The 20,354-nt window shown below is 45.2% G+C and overlaps 2 protein-coding genes and 1 long non-coding RNA gene across 4 annotated transcripts in view; 2 read left to right on the top strand and 1 right to left on the bottom strand.

Annotated features, from left to right (window-relative positions):
• LOC119300523 overlaps positions 1 to 712 on the bottom strand; it is a 1,367-nt gene extending 655 nt beyond the window's left edge. Inside the window, exon 1 of the mRNA XM_037577463.1 lies at positions 83 to 712. Within this exon, the coding sequence (XP_037433360.1) occupies positions 83 to 712 (630 nt within the window). The remainder of the gene's footprint in view (positions 1 to 82) is intronic.
• An 11,525-nt stretch (positions 713 to 12,237) lies between these two features.
• On the top strand, positions 12,238 to 16,250 carry LOC119298529. Of its 2 annotated transcripts, XR_005145882.1 has the most exons (7): positions 12,238 to 12,486; positions 12,589 to 13,045; positions 13,491 to 13,554; positions 13,898 to 14,078; positions 14,144 to 14,234; positions 15,650 to 15,837; positions 16,063 to 16,250. It is a non-coding gene; the product is annotated as an uncharacterized LOC119298529 (long non-coding RNA). The 2 variants fall into 2 exon arrangements; XR_005145881.1 differs by having other exon boundaries at positions 12,589 to 14,078.
• A 3,448-nt stretch (positions 16,251 to 19,698) lies between these two features.
• On the top strand, positions 19,699 to 20,298 carry LOC119300522. The gene has a single exon (XM_037577462.1). It carries the CDS (start codon positions 19,699 to 19,701, stop codon positions 20,296 to 20,298), a length of 600 nt encoding a protein of 199 aa, XP_037433359.1.
• The last annotated feature ends 56 nt before the right edge of the window (positions 20,299 to 20,354 follow it).

The raw sequence follows: 20,354 nt of genomic DNA, 5'->3' as shown, positions 1-20,354 counted from the left end.
GGGTGGCGCGCAGACCTGGAGCACCGGAGGCCCTCCCAGTGGCAGGGCGGCCATGACGGCCAGCCGAGTGGCGGAGACTGGCAGGCAATCTGCTATGGCGACGGTGCGCGTCCGAGATCACGTCCCCGTTGCAGCCCCTGGCGTGGCAGCTGCGACCCAGCAGGAGATCCTTCCAGGAACGGCTAGCACCAGAACCGCCTCCACCGCCATCCTCCTCATGGTCGCGGGCGCCCCCACCGAGCACAGGGCCGCAGACCCCGGCCCCGACGCGCAGTGCCCTATTGCAGGCCCTGCCCTGCCCATCTTCAACATGGGCCACCCAAGTGCCGGGCTCGATGCACGGGAAAGGACGGTCGTCATCTTCATCCGAGGAGGGCAGACCACTCTGGCCGGAGTGAGACGAGCGCGGCGAGAGCGGTGACCAATCCTCCAGTAGGTCGACATGTAGCAGCAGGTCGTAGCGCCGGACGTCGGGAGGCGGGGGGATGCGGCGATCCACGGGGGCGAGGCCGATGATCTCATCCGCCCGGCCCGCACTCCGCTTGAGCACCCAGAGCGCGCGCCTGGTGGGGATGTGGGCAACGTCCCAAACCCAGAGCCAGAACGCGAAGGTCCTGGTGTGCCCCCTCTCCAAGGTGCGCGAATCGAGCCTGTCAACACGGCCGATGTCGCCGAAGGCCTCATCCGCACTCGGCAGCGACCAGAACTGCATGGACAGGTCTTCCACCACAACGTGCACGTGATGGTGGAACTTGAGGAGCGCGGCGTGGTCGTCTTTGTTCCAGGCTCTGATGAAGTACTTGCAGCCTTCGACCTTGATGACGCTGCAGCGCACGGCGTTGTCTCGGTGCGCAGGGAGGTCGAAGTGGACGAGGAAGGCTTCAGGTTGGTGGGCTGTGACGCGGAGCAGGTGCGGAGGGGTGGAGAGCTGCTCGAGGATGACCTTGCCCACCGCCGCGGGGGTGGTGGAGTGCGAGCGGTTCGTGGCGGTCAGGGTGACCGCGTGCTGGTGCAGGACGTGCTCCTCAAGCTCCAGCGCCGGAGAGGCCACCACGACCTTGCGGCTCTCGCGCGGCCGCCGAGCCGGGTCACAGAGGGCAAGGCTAGCCATGGGAGTAGGGGGGCGGAGGCGGAGGCGGGAAGACGACGCGGTCACGGACCGGAGCTCTTCACTCCGCCGGGAACTTCAGACGAGCACTGGCAGCCCCGCCTGGGCCGCCGTTTCTTGGATTTTGCGGGCACTCCTTGCCAAAATGCCCAGCGCGCTTGCAGATGATGCAGCGGAGGGGATCCCGGCAGTCAACATGGCGGTGGCTCTTACTGAGGCAGCAGAAACATTTACCTTTGAACTGGCTTAAGAAGGCCTCCCTCCCAGCAGTGGCATTGAAGGATTTGCGTCGGTCCGAACGCGGGATCGAAGCACGCCCGCCTCGATCCGCCGAGCGGTAGCCAGCCCTCCCATTCTTCCGGTATTTGACCACCGTCCACCCCACCTCCGCCGGGCTGGCCTGGCCCGAAGAGTCAAGACTGGCCGAGGGGGAGGGGCGAATGACCACGGATTTAAGGCGCGCCCGGCCCCCATCGGGGGACGTCCCCAGATCCGGCGGTCCGAGCCGCGCACCGACCTTGGAGGGACCGCTGCGCTGCAGGATTCACGGTGTAGAAGCTGGATCTGACGCCGCAGCCGTCGAGGCCGCTGACCACGGGGAGGGGGGCTGCGAGGAACCACCGGGTCAAAGCGAGGCTCCAGCGGGCGGTGAGAGGCTCCAACGTGGCGGGAAGGGGAGGTTGGAGGCGCAGCTGGCGGCCATAATGGCCGGATTTGGTGGCTGCCGCGGCCGGAGCGGCCTGCAACGCGGAGCAGGGAGGGGCCAAATTTCTTAATTATGATCTGCACTAGCAATGAGAAATTCGTAACCATAGGGGAGTGGTCCATATTGTTTCTGTTCTATAAACTTTGTCCTCATGTTTCCATTTACACCATATCAATTATAAACAACCGAACGTGCTCAAATAGCAAAGCTAACAAGCAGACGATTTGTGAGCTATCTGCAATAATATGCACTGATAATGCATGTGTGTACGTTTAATAATCATTAAAGTAACTAGATGATGATTCGTGCGTAGATGCGGTGATTTTTAGCACGCAAAGATAGGGTGTGGTACATTTATTGACTATACCATGGTAACTTTGTAAATTAGAGAAGACAGCTTTTATAAACTATACCATGGCATTTATTTTATAAATTAGACCATGTCAGTTGTAAATTGTGTTTTTTCTTTGCCTTTTTCTCTACCAGAAGGTAGTTTTATTTTTTGTCAATTGCAAAAGTATTTTTAAAAAAACTGCTATTTGGTAGGTTCGCTGGATCGTGCTAGCCCCCAGTGACCGAAAAGGTTCGCTAGATTGACCACACCCCAGCTAATGTAATGTACATGAACCAACCCACGGTTGGATGGTTAAAGGGACAGTGGTATCCCCAGCCCACCAGGGTTCAAGTCCTGGTGCTCGCATTTATTCCTGGATTTATTTTAGGATTTCCGGCGATGTGCATTCAATGGGAGGAGACGTTCTCGTCGATGAAGAGGTGTCTACGGTGACTTCATAAATTTCAAGATGATATGACGGCTGAGTCTTTCGGAGGTGCTCATAGGAATAGGGTGTGCGTGTGTGCGTTCATAAGGGTGAGTGTATGCGCGTGTATATGAGTGCTTGCGTCTATACTATGTTCAAGAAAAAAGAAAAAAGGCCAAGTTTCCAATGTATTTCTCCAACGCACCATACGTGCAAAGGTACCCTTGCAAAATTTCCGTTGTGTTTGAAATCGTGAAGGAATTCATAGCACGTGGCAATAGCATTTTGTTTCCTTGTTTCTATGTCTTGTGTTTCGTGCCATCCAAAGAAGCAACATAACATGTATTGTTAATTTTAGTTCATCAGATATTATCAAGTCAACTAACTATTCATGCTTCATACAATCAGACCATCGAAGTTATATTTCAATTGATTCTAAAAGGAATGTGCGGGTATTCCCTAGTTATTATAATTATTTGAAAGGACCACACGGCTGGCAGGCAGGTGTGGTGAGCAATTTTCAGAATATTCAAGAAAATCAAAAAAGCGTAGACGAGACCATTTCAAGTTTTTTTTGAGTGGCCGAAACCAAGAGGCCAAAGATGCTAATAGGAGAGACACTCCACGGCCCAGGCCCGCAGTCGTCGTTCCAGTCCAGAGCCTTCTTCAAGAAACCCATGGTCGCCTCGCTCTGCAGCTAGCCGCTATGGGCTATGTGATCCTTTGCTCTGCTTCCATTTCCACTTGTCATTTGTTTGTACCCCATCCCAACTGCTTGCTTAACTTCTCATTTTGTTCTATACATGCAAGCATGGACTGCTGTTTGTTTTCTTCTATATATATTATTACTAAACCATCAGTATCCCAGGGGTGCAGTAGTAAGTGCACAATTCTATACTTGCCCATTGTTGTAATATGCATTTACAGGGATTGGTATTTTTTGGTTACTGAATGGATGGTATGTTTATTTCTTCAGTTTGTTTGAAAAATTAATGTCACCCTTTTTTTTGCATATATACATCTGCGCAATAAGTCACCAAACATGTTGTACAGCTTAATATTCTCAATAATGTGACTTTCTGACTATTGATTGTTTACCGCACCCATGCTTAACATTGACTACTGTCACCCCTCTGAAAAAGCATTATGTCCTTTACCGCCCGTACTGCCTAGCAGTAATTGTGTTTCTGTATTGCTGTGGAGGTGACTGTGAATTTCTTCTACTAGATTGGAAACGCGCCTTGGCACGAGGGTGCCAGTCACAACGCTATGGCCAAGTAGTGAATGCTCAATTTAGTAGGAAATCAAGTTTAGCATACGTATCCAAATAGGATAGAACAAAATAAAAGGAAGAAGAAACATTCACATGTAATTGGAGCAAAGCACCGTTAAGTTCAACATGGTCATGAAACTATAAGGCAACGTACAGTTTTGGGTGCCTAAAGTGTTGCCTAGAGAATGGCTCAAGAAGTCTGAGCCGTTGCCTAAAGTGTTGTGTCAAGAAAATGACTAATCGATACTGCATATGTTGAAAGCAAGAGCCAAAAGATGGTGGTCAAAAATTGAATTAGATTATGATCAAGTAAATGCTACATGTTCCACATAGCAAATAGGTCCAATTATTAAAAAAAATAACAAAGCATACATAATGTGTCGAAGAACCTGAAACAATTACAATTTTAAACTTCTATACATAATTGGAGGTGCTTAAGTAAACCTTGGCTGAAGATTTTGTGTCGAGGAAACCCTTCAAATTGTTCTAGATCAACTTGAACACACTGCCCACATACACAATAAAAATATGATGCAAGGTCTGCAATTTTAAATTAAAATTATTACCGCACTACACCATAATACTTCTTTTAAACTATCATAATTTTAAACAAACTATTCAGTATCTACAACTAGGTAAAATAACCGCCGATAATAGTCGACCTTTATCTTCTACATATGAACATATATGTGGTATATTTGTACCAGAAACATAAGAAGAGGGACCTTACAATGCTTGCAAATGTTGGGGATCAACACTGGTCACATCCATGCCAAGGTGGGCTTCAGGTCAGAGAGAGATGCAACTGGCAACGTCCTCTACCTCTACTCCGGGGCGACCCTCCTTGTGCGTCCTCTTGCTTGATGGTATCCTTTGACTACAGATCATCCAAATTCCTCCACCTCTGGGCATCATTTACTGCAGAGAAACGGAGTTAAGAGGGGGCTTAGTTTTAGACACCAATCTAACTATGGGATAACATCATTATGGAAGTAGGAAGGAGCCTTGGCGAATAATAGATATGTTTGAAATAAATAGACCAAACATGCTAATTACAAGAGGAAGAACATGTTGATCCATCTACGACTTATAATCACCTAACGTCTAAGTTATAACATCATTATGGAAGTAGGCAGGCGCCTTGGTGAATAATAGATATGTTTAAAATTAAATCGACCAAACATACTAATTAGCAGCGGAAGAATATGTTGATTCATATATGAATTCTAATGGCCTTACATGATGCTCAGCGCCATCGAGCGACCATCAATAAAAATTATAGTTCTCCACATTAGTAATCTAACACCAAGAAAATAAATAAGCAGTCATAATCATTTGTCAACATTATTTTTTCTTCTAATTTTGTAGAAAAGGATAGAAGTTTTGTTCCAGAACCATAAATAGGAAAGAGAAAGAGAAAGAGAAAGAAATACTAAAATATAGGGAACTTAACTATTTGTCAAATCATGAGTTATGTACATAAAGAAGTAGGCACAAAATTAACCTTGGAATAGGATTACTCTTCCTGTTTCTGGGCCCAACACCTTAATAGTGTACTGTGTACCATAAGAGCATCAGTAAGTGATACAACTACTTTGCCTACTTCAATGCCATATGTGTGTGCTGAAAGCAAAAAAAAGGGAAATAAAAAATACTGCATCTGAACCATATTGACTACTAAAAGGATAGGCACAAGCTTTGCTAAATTTACCACAAATGTGATATATTGTGCTATAATTAAATGGGTGCAATCTGACAATTGCTAGCATCACAGATCATCCAGGCTTCTAGTTACATCTATAAGTGGCCAAAAGGAATGACAAACTTTATTTAGCTTGTAATATGCGAATGCCAGGAAACATAAGTTGAATATATATAAGCAATCAGCCAAGAAATGAGATGCTATATGTGAATAATATACAAGTACGGAGATGCTATATCAATGAAGGGCATATGGGCACATCCAGGAAGAAAGAGAGTTCCTCAGTCATATAAATCAGCAGGTATGAGGCATAAACATGCATCTTGTATGCATATAAACAAAACAATATGTACACAGAGTTTTTCCTGGGCCATCAGAAATAGTGCATTCTAAGCATCAGATGTTACCTAGCAGGAAAAAATACTCCGTTCGACAACAAACAATGCCTAGATTGCATCAAACCGAACCCATGCATAAAAAGGTTAACAGAAAGCAAGCCGAAGGCTTGTTACCTCAAAATCATCTCCTACATAGCTTAATATCTACAACCCATCTCCAAATGATTCCTATAATATTGCAAACCTTGCCAATTGGGCCTCATCGCCACATTCTTAAATATCTATATACGTGAATTAAGCTCAGTTGGTTTGATCACACAACTGTAATATGATACAATGCATAGCAAGATAGAACAAAAAATGTCAAAAAGGCATAATAAACTTGCAAAGAGGCTACCAACATAACAATAGGGATTCCTTTCTACCAAAAGAAAAAGCAGCAAGCTGCACCTTGCTCCATGAAAATTAGGGCACATAATGGTCTAGGGACCAGATTCGTACCTACGGCAGGCTATCATCAACAGGAGCAGTGGGTACCTCGACGTTGGTCTCTCTAGAGCTGTTGCACACACACACTGACCTATATGTCAAGCTACAGAAAAAATGGATCAGACCAGAGAGAGACGGAGGAAATGGGGAAGTGGAGAGGGCACTCACCTCTACCTTTGCACGGCGGATGCGTGGCGTCTCACCTCGGGCCATCTTTTTCCTGAAGCACACGAACTCGAGGACGATGATTCGGCGCTCCTCCAGTCGACGACGACGCCTCCATGCAGAGCAGCAACGCGATTGGCAACCGGCAGACTTCACGTTTCTTAGTGTATGGAACAGAGTGACGCTGCAGCGAGGGAGCAAACCGAAGATATATGGTGTGGGTATGCAGTTGCTTATATCTAATTAGGAAGACCGAAAGATAGTGCCATCCCCATTTCGGCTCGGAAAATCATAGAAAATCCATACGGAGTCGAAACGCGACAAATTTTTGTGTGCGTGCCCTGCATGGTCACTGTGGCCCGTGAAACAAAATTGGGCACAAAACATGTTTGTTTTTCGTGCAAAGTTTATAAAAAATACACTAAATGACATAATTATACAAATAAATAAATACATATTCAATATTGTAGACTGGCCGACGCCCACTTAATAATCGCCGCGGGCCCAACGCAGCAAAATTTCTGCACGAGCCGTCGCTATCCGAGGGAATATTCCCGACAAACACGCACGTCGCCCAATCACGTCGCGCATGCCCTTTTTGCGTCGTATGTGCCGATGACGCGCCCGATCTGATCCCCGTCGCCCACCGCAGCCCACACTGTCGTTCCCCGCCCGACAGCGTCGCGCCGCCGTCAGCCCGCACTAGTCGACGTCACCACCCGCCGTCAGTGCCGGTCATCAACGCCCACCGTCAACGCCCGTCGTCACCCAGCAATAGTCGACGTCACCACCCTCCGTCAGCGCCGGTCGTCAATGGCCGACGTCACCACTCGCCATCAGCGCCGGTTGTGAACACGCCGTCAGACGCCGCCGTCAGCCGCTGTGATCGCTGTCGCCCGCTGTAGTCGCCGTCGGGCAGGTATATATTTTAAAATTTTCAACATTATAAAACACATTAGCTGCATGCAACGTCACATAGAAATTTTTATATGCAGTATGGACATCGATGGTGTGATTATATGTTCTGTAGAAAAATGGGTTACTCTTGTTAATAAGTTAACATCAAGTCAGCGATTTACGTTTTACGAAACGGAGATGGAGGGCATGTTACGAATACCTTCGGTCAAGATGCGTGATAATTTGCTTGCGCTTATGATTCAAGGTTACAATCTTAGTAGTAAAAAATTCATGGTGCAAGAGGCAGCCAGAAAAAAAGGGTTGATTTCACTGAGGCCTAATGATTTGTTTGCTATATTTGGTTTGAAGAATGAAGGAGTTGATGTTTCTAGTTTTTTGAGTATGGACCAAGGTAAAGCTATAAAAAAATTCCAGCTAGTTTTGTTAACAAGAAGAATGGTAAAATATTGATTGATGATCTTATTGACAAGATTGGGAGAAATAAAAGCGCGGACGATGAATTTGTTCGGATGGCGTTTCTCGTCCTGTTAGGGACTATAATTGCACCAGTGTCTGATGAGTACATTCCGAAGAATTATTATGCACTAGTGCAAGATGTCAGGCAGATAAAAAAGTTCAACTGGAACGCATTCACTTTGCGGTTTTGTTTGTCGGAGATTGGTAGGGTCTTGCAGCCCGGTCGTGTTAGGGAATGGCCACGTGGCAACCTAGCACTTCTACAGGTATGATTTATTTTTTAAATTGAATAGTTGTATTATGTAATAATAGTGTAACATATGCTAAATGATTGTTTGTTTGTTTTGCAGTATCTATATTGGGAGAAGGTGCAGCCAAGCACCGGTCCACAGTATGATCCTTTAGCGTTGTTGAGCCCCTTGATGAGGAATTGGACAGAAGCGACAGCGGAGAAAAGAGACAAGTACGACTTTCAAAATGGTCGTGGTGTTGGAATGGTAATACGTTAAATATTTATTTTTCCATTTAAAGTCTGCAATTAATTATTAATTAAATATGATTGTATGATTCTTTATGTTGTAGATCGATGACACCATTACTGAAGAGTACCTCTTAAACAAAATTAGAATGGAACAGGCTGAAAAGAAAAAGAAATCCAGTACGAGAAAGTCTAAGATTACTAGAAGGAGAACATGCGTGAGTACATTTGAGGCTTCAGCTACACAGAACCCTATTATGGATCGGATTTTGACTGAGCTGAAGCACATTCGTAAGGATATGCTTCGTATGCCAGAGCTATGCGCACAGGTACAAGTTTTCTGATTTTTTCGTTCACAATGGTTTTCGATGTGTCACATAACTAATTACAACTAATTTTTGATCACAGAGGGTCATAGAGAAATTGAATAAAAGCGCTGTATTTTACAAAGCCGGTGATAGTGAAAAAGAAGAAGAGAATGAGTATGGTGAAAATAGTGAAAGTAGAAACTATGGTGGAAAACCTCGTAAGGAATTTGTATATAATCCTGACGTGGACAATTTCAAAACACCGGGAAAAAAGAATGTGCAAGAGGATGATGAAGATGATATTAGTGATTCTGAAGAGAAGACACCTTATTATTGCACACCTGAATATTTCGATAGTTTCAAGGGTGATGAAGAAGATCCTATCAAAGTTCCTGAGGTATCTGATGAGAAATCCGTTACATCTTTAGGAACAGATGAAATCGCATCACGTGGATCGGTAGATTGTATTGGAGAAGATGAGGTACATGAGAAGGGTGTAGGGAAATGGAAGTGGAGACGATCAAACCTTATAAAGTCTCCTTATATTCCAGTTATACCTACAAAGCGTTCAGCAAAAGCAAGTGAGTTTTATCATATTATTTTTGAGCTAAAATTACTACTTATCATTGAATTATTAACATATTATCGTCATGTATTGCAGAACTATTCGAGAAAGAAGTCTTTGAAGAAGAATACGATGTGATTAAAGCTAGTGTTAAGTTTGTTCATGCTTATCAGCGGTCAGCAAAACATAGAAAGAAGGAAATATTCAATGATGGCATGCGCGAAGGTCTCAGTGCAGAGAGGGCTTGTAAGATTCTTGACCATCAATGGCTAACCGGTGATGTAGGTTATTGTTCTGTTTTCTATTAGCATTCAATGCAAATTAGAATTGTTATACATCATTTAAATTATTTTCAGGTTATCAATGCTTATTCGTCGTATCTATTGGGAGTTGTTGGTGAAGATCGTCATATAATGCCGATCTGGCTGGTCAATTGGTTACTTGAATTTAGACCGGACACCCAGGGAGGAAAAAATGACAATGAAGTTGTGGCGAAGAAGAATGGACCCTTGAATAGATGCACCGATGAGTATTTAAAAAAAGATAAGGTAAGTTCAACTGCCTTAAAGTATGCATATATGGGATATAAATAATAAGATAGTATGTGTTGATTGCATCATATTTTTTTTGTGATGCAGCTTTATATTCCTCTTAATAAGGGAAATACCCACTGGGTTTCGGTTGTCATGCATCGCCCGAAGGAAGAGTTCCAGGTTCTTGATTCTTTGATGGGACCCGAACTTGACAGTGAAATTACAGAAAAAGTTGAGGAGCTGGTACGGCATAAATTTACATGAGCATATTGAAATTATCATTTAGTAACTGAACTATGTAAATTCTTTTCGTGCTATCATGTATATGAACAGAAAAATCAACTTGGATATGACATACGTGATGCGAATGCGAGCAGTGCTGTGAATTTTCTGGATGTGTCTACCTGACCTATCAAAACATATAACATCCCACAACAAGAAGACGGCTGAGTAAATACTTTCATATTGTTTAATATCTTACCTCACATGCGAACTTATGAACCGTTGTTTGTATGGACCAGCAATTCATGTGGAATATTTGTTCTTCGATGCTTTCAATATTGGAACGGTAAAAAATGGACAAGCCATTTTTCTCAGGTCTGGTTTTATTTCAAATGCTTATATTCAATTAAATTCATTATGTAATACTATTTGAATTGTTCCAATATAAAGTTCTAACAGGGGTCAATTGATAAATCGAGGGAATTAATGATTGCGTAGCTAATTTTTTCGGAGAGAATACGCTCAACGATGTGAAGGACAAAGTTACCCGGCTTGCAAAGAAGAAATAAATGTGGCAAAAATTTTGTACAAGAAAATTTTGTTGGCTCAAATAATGTTTACATTTATTTCGACTTTCATGTCTTGTGATGAAGAAGACACTACTATTTTGAATATTTAAGTCGAGAATGAAATTTGGATTATTATGTTGTCTTCATGCCGTTGTCTTTACATTTGAAATCTTCATATTTATAGTTGTGCAGTTGTCAAATTATTTTCCTGTACTGCTGAATGTTAAAAAAATGTACATGTATTTATTATGCACTTTAAAGCACTGTCGCCGTCGCTTATTATAACACCGACATTCTTAATTTCCTTTTCTACAAAAAAATTGCTGACAAGTGCGCCGGCCAGTCTGATGTCAGACAGGATCGACGACATTGTTCAACAGACCTCTGAGGTCAATTACTCTACTGTCTCTGCATGGATTCATGAGTTTAACGGGCCCACCGTCTAGCTCCACCACTCTACCCCAATTCTGTTAAGCTTGTGGCTATTCCTCACGAGAGTGATGCAGTTTATTCCTCACATTTTGGTGTTTTAGTGCGCTGATATATTCTATGCACAAACAACAAAAGGGAACACTTTCCAAATAGAAGAAAGATGCATGTCAGTCAAAATACAGTACTAACCCAACCCCTGTTGTTAGCACAAACATACACCAATGGGCAAGTACAGACACATCCACTTACTTTGTCTCTCTGTTTACCACGCTCATTTGCATGAAAAATTGTTCCAAGTCAATTCACAGTCACATCTACAACAATACAGAAACAAACATAGTAATCTGGACACTAGCAGTTAAGGACATGTTTTTTTCAGAGATGCGACAAGGCATACTAGTAGGCGATGAGACATCAAAATGGAAACCTGCAGTCGCGCTACATCGAAATGGAGAATTGTGCACTTACTACTCTGTGTTCTCTGTTTACCCCACCCATGATCATGAGAAACTGTTCCTAGTAACTGATCGTTTAGATAAATCTAGAACATGGCATACGATCTCAGTACTAAACAGACGACAGCCCATACTTGCATGCATCCAGAAATAAGCACATTGGGAGAACATGGACGTTCTCAGAGTTTAGCGAATGTCGGCCGTCGCATCGATTTTTGATGCGTTTTGGAGCGTCGGATCTCCCTCCCGGACAATTTGGGCCGCCGGATCAAAAACGAACACTGCTACAATGAATAGTTCCATCTCGTTTGTGCCACCGCGTGTTAATTCAGTGCCCCGCCGAGGGTATTTTGGTCATTTCGCATATGGCTATAAATTGGCGGCAGCTCCCGTGCTAAAACCTAGCCGCCTCCTCCTCCCTCGCTCGCTTCCACTCCTCCTGCAGCCGCCTCCCTCCCTCCCTCCCTCCCACACAACCACCTCCCTCCCTCATCCTCTCCTCATCCGGCGACGGCGGCAGCGGATCAGCGGCGCCGGCTGTGGCATCCGTGGTGGTGGTGGACGGCGCGGCCGCGGCGCTCCGCTCGGTGTGTCACGCGCGCAGCAGGCAACGCGCGGTCGGGGCGTGTGCCGGAGCCCTCACGCACTGCCGCTGCTCAACCCGTCAAGGTTCCCCCTCCAACCGGAGCTCCTCCTGATCTGCCGACTGGCGCTCTTCCCCACCGTGGCGACGCTCGTGCCGCTACTCTCCATCGAGCTCGCGTGTGCGGCGCATCTGATGGCCAACACATCCATCGTCATTGCCTGCCCTCCTTGATGCGACGGTGCAGCCTCGCCTCTTTCTCCCTTCTCCTACGATGCCTCCTCCCCGTCGGCTCCATCTCTGGAGGCGTAGGTCACTGCCTCACGTGCGTGCCGTCTCTTGCAAACCCCTCCCCTCCCCCCTCGACCGGCGACGGTGCCGACCCTGACGAGGAGCCCATCCCGCCCCTCCTCCAGGAACTAGCAGTAAGCCGTCGATTCTCGTCTGGCTCTTCATATCTACATTCCGTTAAATTTTTTACGAAGTCTGGATTCGAAGAGGTTCTGATTGTGTTGTTCTGTTGCTAGGATAGTTTGGTGCTCCCGCAAGCAATTTGGGCTTCTATCTTGATGTAAGCAAATATCCCCTTCTCGGCTTCGATTCAAACTCACCTGGTGGCTAAGATTATTTGGGTTGTCAGCAGTTAATAACCACTATTACCTTTAACAATAGCAGTAAAGGAAAACCTAAATGGTTAATGTAGACACTTGTGTATGTGGCTTTGCTTCAAACAGAATAAGGCAAGCAGCATTGTTATGACCCCAAAAGGATAGTTAACTAATGTGTGATATAAATAATTTACCTTTGGATGATATGCAGAGAGGGCCACTCTTAAATATACGTGGTTATGAGGTAATTCGTTGCTATGTGATGCATCGTTTGGTCCTGCTCTAGTGTTGTTTTGCCTTCTTTTGCTCGGCTCATGTTGCGTTTGGCTTAGAGACTACTGAAATGGAAATGTGTTGGAGCGATTATGTGTTGCAGGTAAAGAAACAAATTTTCATTTCTGTTGGCTTACTATTAATTGTCACTTGCGTACACATGATTAGGTTGGTCACGGATTTGTGCAGCTAGCTTGCATTGCTAATATTATGTACTGCTCTAGAAATAGATCAAGTGATACTTTGTTCATCTAATGATCTTTTGTTATTTCCTTTTGAATGCTTAGCCATGCTGTGTCTCACTCGTGTGAAACTCAAGATTTGATATTAGCACATAACTCATGATTTGACAAACAATTAAATTCCTATATTTTAGTATATCTTGTTATCTTTCTTATTTCTGTTCCTGAACTGAACTTCACCCTTTTCTACAAAATTATAAGAGCAATGCTGGTTTGGACAAATGATTATGATTGCTTATTTATTTTCTTGGTGTTAGATTACTAATGAAGAGAAATATAATTATATGATTTTACCATTATTATCAGATGAGGAAGTGATAGGTTCGGAAAATGACAATATTTACCTATCTCTCATCTCTACTGTATTCATGTAAGTGCCCATGTCTTTTTCCATTATTACCAGTTGATATGTTCTTCATTGCACACAAATCATTCTTACTATACTATCAGATATTATTAGCACATGCTCTTTTGAGGGAAATGGGGATGGCACTATCTTTCGGTCTTCTGCCCAGAAATCTTTAGAGTACATTATCTTTCGTCTTCCTAATTATAAATTGTTGGAATTTCGTATGATTTCAGTAATGCAACTTTATTGTTTTACTGTTGTCTTTTGAGGGAAATGGGGATGGCACTATCTTTTGGTCTTCCTAATTAGATATAAGCAACTGCATACCCACACCATATATCTTCGGTTTGCTCCCTCGCTACAGCGTCACTCTGTTCCATACACTAAGAAACGTGAAGTCTGCCGGTTGCTACTCGCGCTGCTGCTCTGCTTGGAGGCGTCGCCGTCGACTAGAGGAGCGCCGAATCATCGTCCTCGAGTTCGTGCGCTTCAGGAAAAAGATGGCCCGAGGTGAGACGCCACGCATCCGCCGTGCAAAGGTAGAGGTGAGTGCCCTCTCCACTTCCCCATTTCCTCCGTCTCTCTCTGGTCTGATCCATTTTTTCTGTAGCTTGACAAATAGGTCAGTGTGTGTGTGCAACAGCTCTAGAGAGACCAATGTCGAGGTACCCACTGCTCCTGATGATGATAGCCTGCCATAGGTACGAATCAGGTCCCTAGACCATTATGAGCCCTAATTTTCATGGAGCAAGGTGCAGCTTGCTGCTTTTTCTTTTGGTAAAAAGGAATCCCTATTGTTATGTTGGTAGCCTCTTTGCAAGTTTATTATGCCTTTTTGATATTTTTTGTTCTATCTTGCTATGCATTGTATCATATTACAGTTGTGTGCTCAAACCAACTGAGCTTAATTCACGTATATAGATATTTAAGAATGTGGGGATGAGGCCCAATTGGCAAGGTTTGCAATATTGTAGGAATCATTTGGAGATGGGTTGTAGATATTAAGCTATGTAGGAGATGATTTAGAGGTAACAAGCCTTCGGCTTGCTTTCTGTTAACCTTTGTATGCATGGGTTCGGTTTGATGCAATCTAGGCATTGTTTGTTGTCGAACGGATTAGTTTTTCCTGCTAGGTAACATCTGATGCTTAGAATGCACTATTTCTGATGGCCCAGAAAAAACTCTGTGTACATATTGTTTTGTTTATATGCATACAAGATGCATGTTTATGCCTCATACCTGCTGATTTATATGACTGAGGAACTCTCTTTCTTCCTGGATGTGCCCATATGCCCTTCATTGATATAGCATCTCCGTACTTGTATATTATTCACATATAACATCTCATTTCTTGGCTGATTGCCTATATATATTCAACTTCTGTTTCCTAGCATTCGCATATTACAATCTAAATAAAGTTTGCCATTCCTTTTGGCCACTTATAGATGTAACTAGAAGCCTGGATGATCTGTGATGCTGGAAATTGTTAGATTGCACCCATTTAATTATAGCACAATATATCACATTTGTGGTAAATTTAGCAAAGCTTGTGCTATCCTTTTAGTAGTCAATATGGTTCAGATGCAGTATTTTTTATTTCCTTTTTTTTGCTTTCAGCACACACATATGGCATTGAAGTAGGCAGAGTAGTTGTGTCACTTACTGATGCTCTTATGGTACACAGTACACTATTAAGTTGTTGGGCCCAGAAACAGGAAGAGTAATCCTATTCCAAGGTTAATTTTGTGCCTACTTCTTTATGTACATAACTCATGATTTGACAAATAGTTAAGTTCCCTATATTTTAGAATTTCTTTCTCTTTCTCTTTCTCTTTCCTATTTATGGTTCTGGAACAAAACTTCTATCCTTTTCTACAAAATTAGAAGAGAAAATAATGTTGACAAATGATTATGACTGCTTATTTCTTAGACGTTAGGTCATTATAAGTCGTAGATGGATCAACATGTTCTTCCTCTTGTAATTAGCATGTTTGGTCTATTTATTTCAAACATATCTATTATTCGCCAAGGCTCCTTCCTACTTCCATAATGATGTTATCCCATAGTTAGATTGGTGTCTAAAACTAAGCCCCCTCTTAACTCCGTTTCTCTGTAGTAAATGATGCCCAGAGGTGGAGGAATTTGGATGATCTGTAGTCAAAGGATACCATCAAGCGAGAGGACGCACAAGGAGGGTCGCCCAGGAGTAGAGGTAGTGGACGTTGCCAGTTGCATCTCTCTCTGACCTGAAGCCCACCTTGGCATGGATGTGACCAGTGTTGATCCCCAACATTGGCAATCATTGTAAGGTCCCTCTTCTTATGTTTCTGGTACAAATATACCACATATATGTTCATATGTAGAAGATAAAGATCGACTATTATCGGCGGTTATTTTACTTAGTTGTAGATACTGAATAGTTTGTTTAAAATTATGATAGTTTAAAAGAAGTATTATGGTGTAGTGCAGTAATAATTTTAATTTAAAATTGCAGACCTTGCATCATATTTTTATTGTGTATGTGGGCAGTGTGTTCAAGTTGATCTGGAACAATTTGAAGGGTTTCCTCGACACAAAATCTTCAGCCAAGGTTTACTTAAGCACCTCCAATTATGTATAGAAGTTTAAAATTGTAATTGTTTCAGGTTCTTCGCCACATTATGTATGCTTTGTTATTTTTTTAATAATTGGACCTATCTGCTATGTGGAACATGTAGCATTTACTTGATCATAATCTAATTCAATATTTGACCACCATCTTTTGGCTCTTGCTTTCAACATATGCAGTATCGGTTAGTCATTTTCTTGACACAATACTTTAGGCAACGGCTCAGACTTCTTGAGCCATTCTCTAGGCAACACTTTAGGCACCCAAAACTGTACGTTGCCTTATAGTTTCATGACCATGTTGAACTTAACGATGCTTTGCTCCAATTACATGTGAATGTTTCTTCTTCCTTTTATTTTGTTCTATCCTATTTGGATACGTATGCTAAACTTGATTTCCTACTAAATTGAGCATTCACTACTTGGCCATAGCGTTGTGACCGGCACCCTCGTGCCAAGGCGCGTTTCCAATCTAGTAGAAGAAATTCACAGTCACCTCCACAGCAATACAGAAACACAATTACTGCTAGGCAGTACGGGCGGTAAAGGACATAATGCTTTTTCAGAGGGGTGACAGTAGTCAATGTTAAGCATGGGTGCGGTAAACAATCAATAGTCAGAAAGTCACATTATTGAGAATATTAAGCTGTACAACATGTTTGGTGACTTATTGCGCAGATGTATATATGCAAAAAAAAGGGTGACATTAATTTTTCAAACAAACTGAAGAAATAAACATACCATCCATTCAGTAACCAAAAAATACCAATCCCTGTAAATGCATATTACAACAATGGGCAAGTATAGAATTGTGCACTTACTACTGCACCCCTGGGATACTGATGGTTTAGTAATAATATATATAGAAGAAAACAAACAGCAGTCCATGCTTGCATGTATAGAACAAAACGAGAAGTTAAGCAAGCAGTTGGGATGGGGTACAAACAAATGACAAGTGGAAATGGAAGCAGAGCAAAGGATCACATAGCCCATAGCGGCCAGCTGCAGAGCGAGGCGACCATGGGTTTCTCGAAGAAGGCTCTGGACTGGAATGACGACTGCGGGCCTGGGCCGTGGAGTGTCTCTCCTGTTAGCATCTTTGGCCTCTTGGTTTCGGCCACTCAAAAAAAAACTTGAAATGGTCTCGTCTACACTTTTTTTATTTTCTTGAATATTCTGAAAATTGCTCACCACACCTGCCTGCCAGCCGTGTGGTCCTTTCACATAATTATAATAACTAGGGAATACCCGCACATTCCTGCGAGAATCAATTGAAATATAACTTCGATGGTCTGATTGTATGAAGCATGAATAGTTAGTTGACTTGATAATATATGATGAACTAAAATTAAAAATACATGTTATATTTCTTCTTTGGATGGCACGAAACACAAGACATAGAAACAAGGAAACAAAATGCTATTACCACGTGCTATGAATTCCTTCACGATTTCAAACACAACGGAAATTTTGCAAAGGGTACCTTTGCACGTATGGTGCGTTGGAGAAATACATTGGAAACTTGGCCTTTATCTTTTCTCTTTTTTGAACATAGTATAGACGCAAGCACTCATATACACGCGCATACACTCACCCTTATGAACGCACACACGCATACCCTACCCCTATGAGCACCTCCGAAAGACTGAGCCGTTATATCATCTTGAAATTTACGAAGTCACCGTAGGCACCTCGTCATCGACAAGAACGTCTCGTCCCATTGAATGCGCATCGCCGGAAATCCTAAAATAAATCCAGGAATAAATGCAAGCACCAGGACTTGAACCCTGGTGGGCTGGGGATACCACTATCCCTTTAACCATCCAACCACAGGTTGGTTCGTGTACATTACATTACCTGGGGTGTGGGCGATCTAGAGAACCTTTTCGGTCACTGGGGGCTGGCACGATCCAGCGAACCTACCAAATAGCAGTTTTTTAAAATATTTTTGCAATTGACAAAAAATAAAACTACCTTCTGTTAGAGAAAAAGGCAAAGAAAAAACACAATTTACAACTGACATGGTCTAATTTATAAAATAAATGCCATGGTATACTTTATAAAAGCTGTCTTCTCTAATTTACAAAGTTACCATGGTATAGTCAATAAATGTACCACACCCTATCTTTGCGTGCTAAAAATCACCGCATCTACGCACGAATCATCATCTAATTACTTTAATGATTATTAAACATACGCACATGCATTATCAGTGCATATTATTACAGATAGCTCACAAATCGTCTACTTGTTAGCTTTGCTATTTAAGCACGTTCGGTTGTTTATAATTGATATGGTGTAAACGGAAACATGGGGACAAAGTTTATAGAACAGGAACAATATGGACCACTCCCCTATGGTTACGAATTTCTCATTGCTAGTGCAGATCATAATTAAGAAATTTGGCCCCTCCCCGCTCCGCGTTGCAGGCCGCTCCGGCCGCGGCGGCCACCAAATCCGGCCATTATGGCCGCCAGCTGCGCCTCCAACCTCCCCTTCCTGCCTCGTCGGAGCCTCTCGCCGCCCGCTGGAGCCTCGCTTTGACCCGGTGGTTCCTCGCGGCCCCCCTCCCCATGGTCAGCGGCCTCGACGGCTGCGGCGTCAGATCCAGCTTCTACGCCGCGAATCCTGCAGCGCAGTGGTCCCTCCAAGGTCGGTGCGCGGCTCGGACCGCTGGATCTGGGGGCGTCCCCCGATGGGGGACGGGCGCGCCTTAAATCCGTGGTCGTTTGCCCCTCCCCCTCGGCCAGTCTTTCCTCTTCGGGCCAGGCCAGCCCGGCGGAGGTGGGGTGGACGGTGGTCAAATCCCGGAAGAATGGGAGGGCTGGCTACCGCTCGGCGGATCGAGGCGGGCGTGCTTCGATCCCGCGTTCGGACCGGCACAAATTCTTCAATGCCGCTGCTGGGAGGGAGGCCTTCTTAAGCCAGTTCAAACGTAAATGTTTCCGCTGCCTCAGTAAGAGCCATCGCCGTGTTGACTGCCGGGATCCCCTTCGCTGCATCATCTGCAAGTGCGCTGGGCATTTTGGCAAGGAGTGCCCGCAAAATCCAAGAAACGACGGCCCATGCGGGGCTGCCAGTGCTTGTCTGAAGTTCCCGGCGGAGTGCAGAGCTCCGGTCCGTGATCGCGTCGTCTTCCCGCCTCCGCCCCCTGCTCCCATGGCTAGCCTTGCCCTCTGCGACCCGGCTCGGCGGCCGCGCAAGAGCCGCAAGGTCGTGGTGGCCTCTCCGGCGCTGGAGCTTGAGGAGCACGTCCTGCGCCAGCACGTGGTTACCCTGACCGCCGCGGACCGCTCGCACTCCACCACCCCCCCGGCGGTGGGCAAGGTCATCCTCGAGCAGCTCTCCACCCCTCCGCACCTGCTCCGCGTCACGGCCCACCAACCTGAAGCCTTCCTCATCCACTTCGACCTCCCTGCGCACGGAGACAACGCCGTGCGCTGCGGTGTCATCAAGGTCGAAGGCTGCAAGTACTTCATCAGAGCCTGGAACGAAGACAACCACGCCGCGCTCCTCAAGTTCCACCATCACGTGCACGTTGTGGTGGAAGACCTGCCCATGCAGTTCTGGTCGCTGCCGGGTGCGGATGAGGCCTTCGGCGACATCGGCCGTGTCGACAGGCTCGATTCGCGCACCCTGGAGAGGGGGCACACCAGGACCTTCGCGTTCTGGCTCTGGGTTTGGGACGTTGCCCACATCCCCACCAAGCGCGCGCTCTGGGTGCTCAAGCGGGGTGCGGGCCGGGTGGATGAGATCATCGGCCTCGCCCCCGCGGATCGCCGCATCCCCCCGCCTCCCGGCGTCCGGCGCTACGACCTGCTGCTACATGTAGACCTACTGGAGGATTGGTCACCGCTCTCGCCGCGCTTGTCTCACTCCGGCCAGAGCGGGCTGCCCTCCTCGGATGAAGATGACGACCGCCCTTTCCCGCGCATCGAGCCCGGCACTTGGGTGGCCCATGTTGAAGACGGGCAGGGCAGGGCCTGCAACAGGGGTGCCCGCGACCACGAGGAGGACGGCGGTGGAGGCAGTTCTGGTGCTAGCCGTTCCTGGAAGGATCGCCTGCTGGGTCGCGACTGCCACGCCAGGGGTTGCGGCGGGGACGTGATCTCGGACGCGCACCGTCGCCGTAGCAGATTGCCTGCCGGTCTCCGCTAGTCGGCTGGCTGTCATGGCCGCCCTGCCACTGGGAGGGCCTCCGGCGCTCCAGGTCT

Source organism: Triticum dicoccoides, chromosome 5A (assembly GCF_002162155.2).
Source record: "Triticum dicoccoides isolate Atlit2015 ecotype Zavitan chromosome 5A, WEW_v2.0, whole genome shotgun sequence".
NCBI lineage: Eukaryota > Viridiplantae > Streptophyta > Magnoliopsida > Poales > Poaceae > Triticum > Triticum dicoccoides.
The sequence above is the reverse complement of the archived record's forward strand: the minus strand, read 5'-3'. Positions and strand labels throughout refer to the sequence as shown.

Bases quoted from the DNA above. Each gene is read 5' to 3' on its own strand.
- LOC119300522 (XM_037577462.1), top strand. From the start codon at position 19,699: ATGCAGTTCTGGTCGCTGCCGGGTGCGGATGAGGCCTTCGGCGACATC.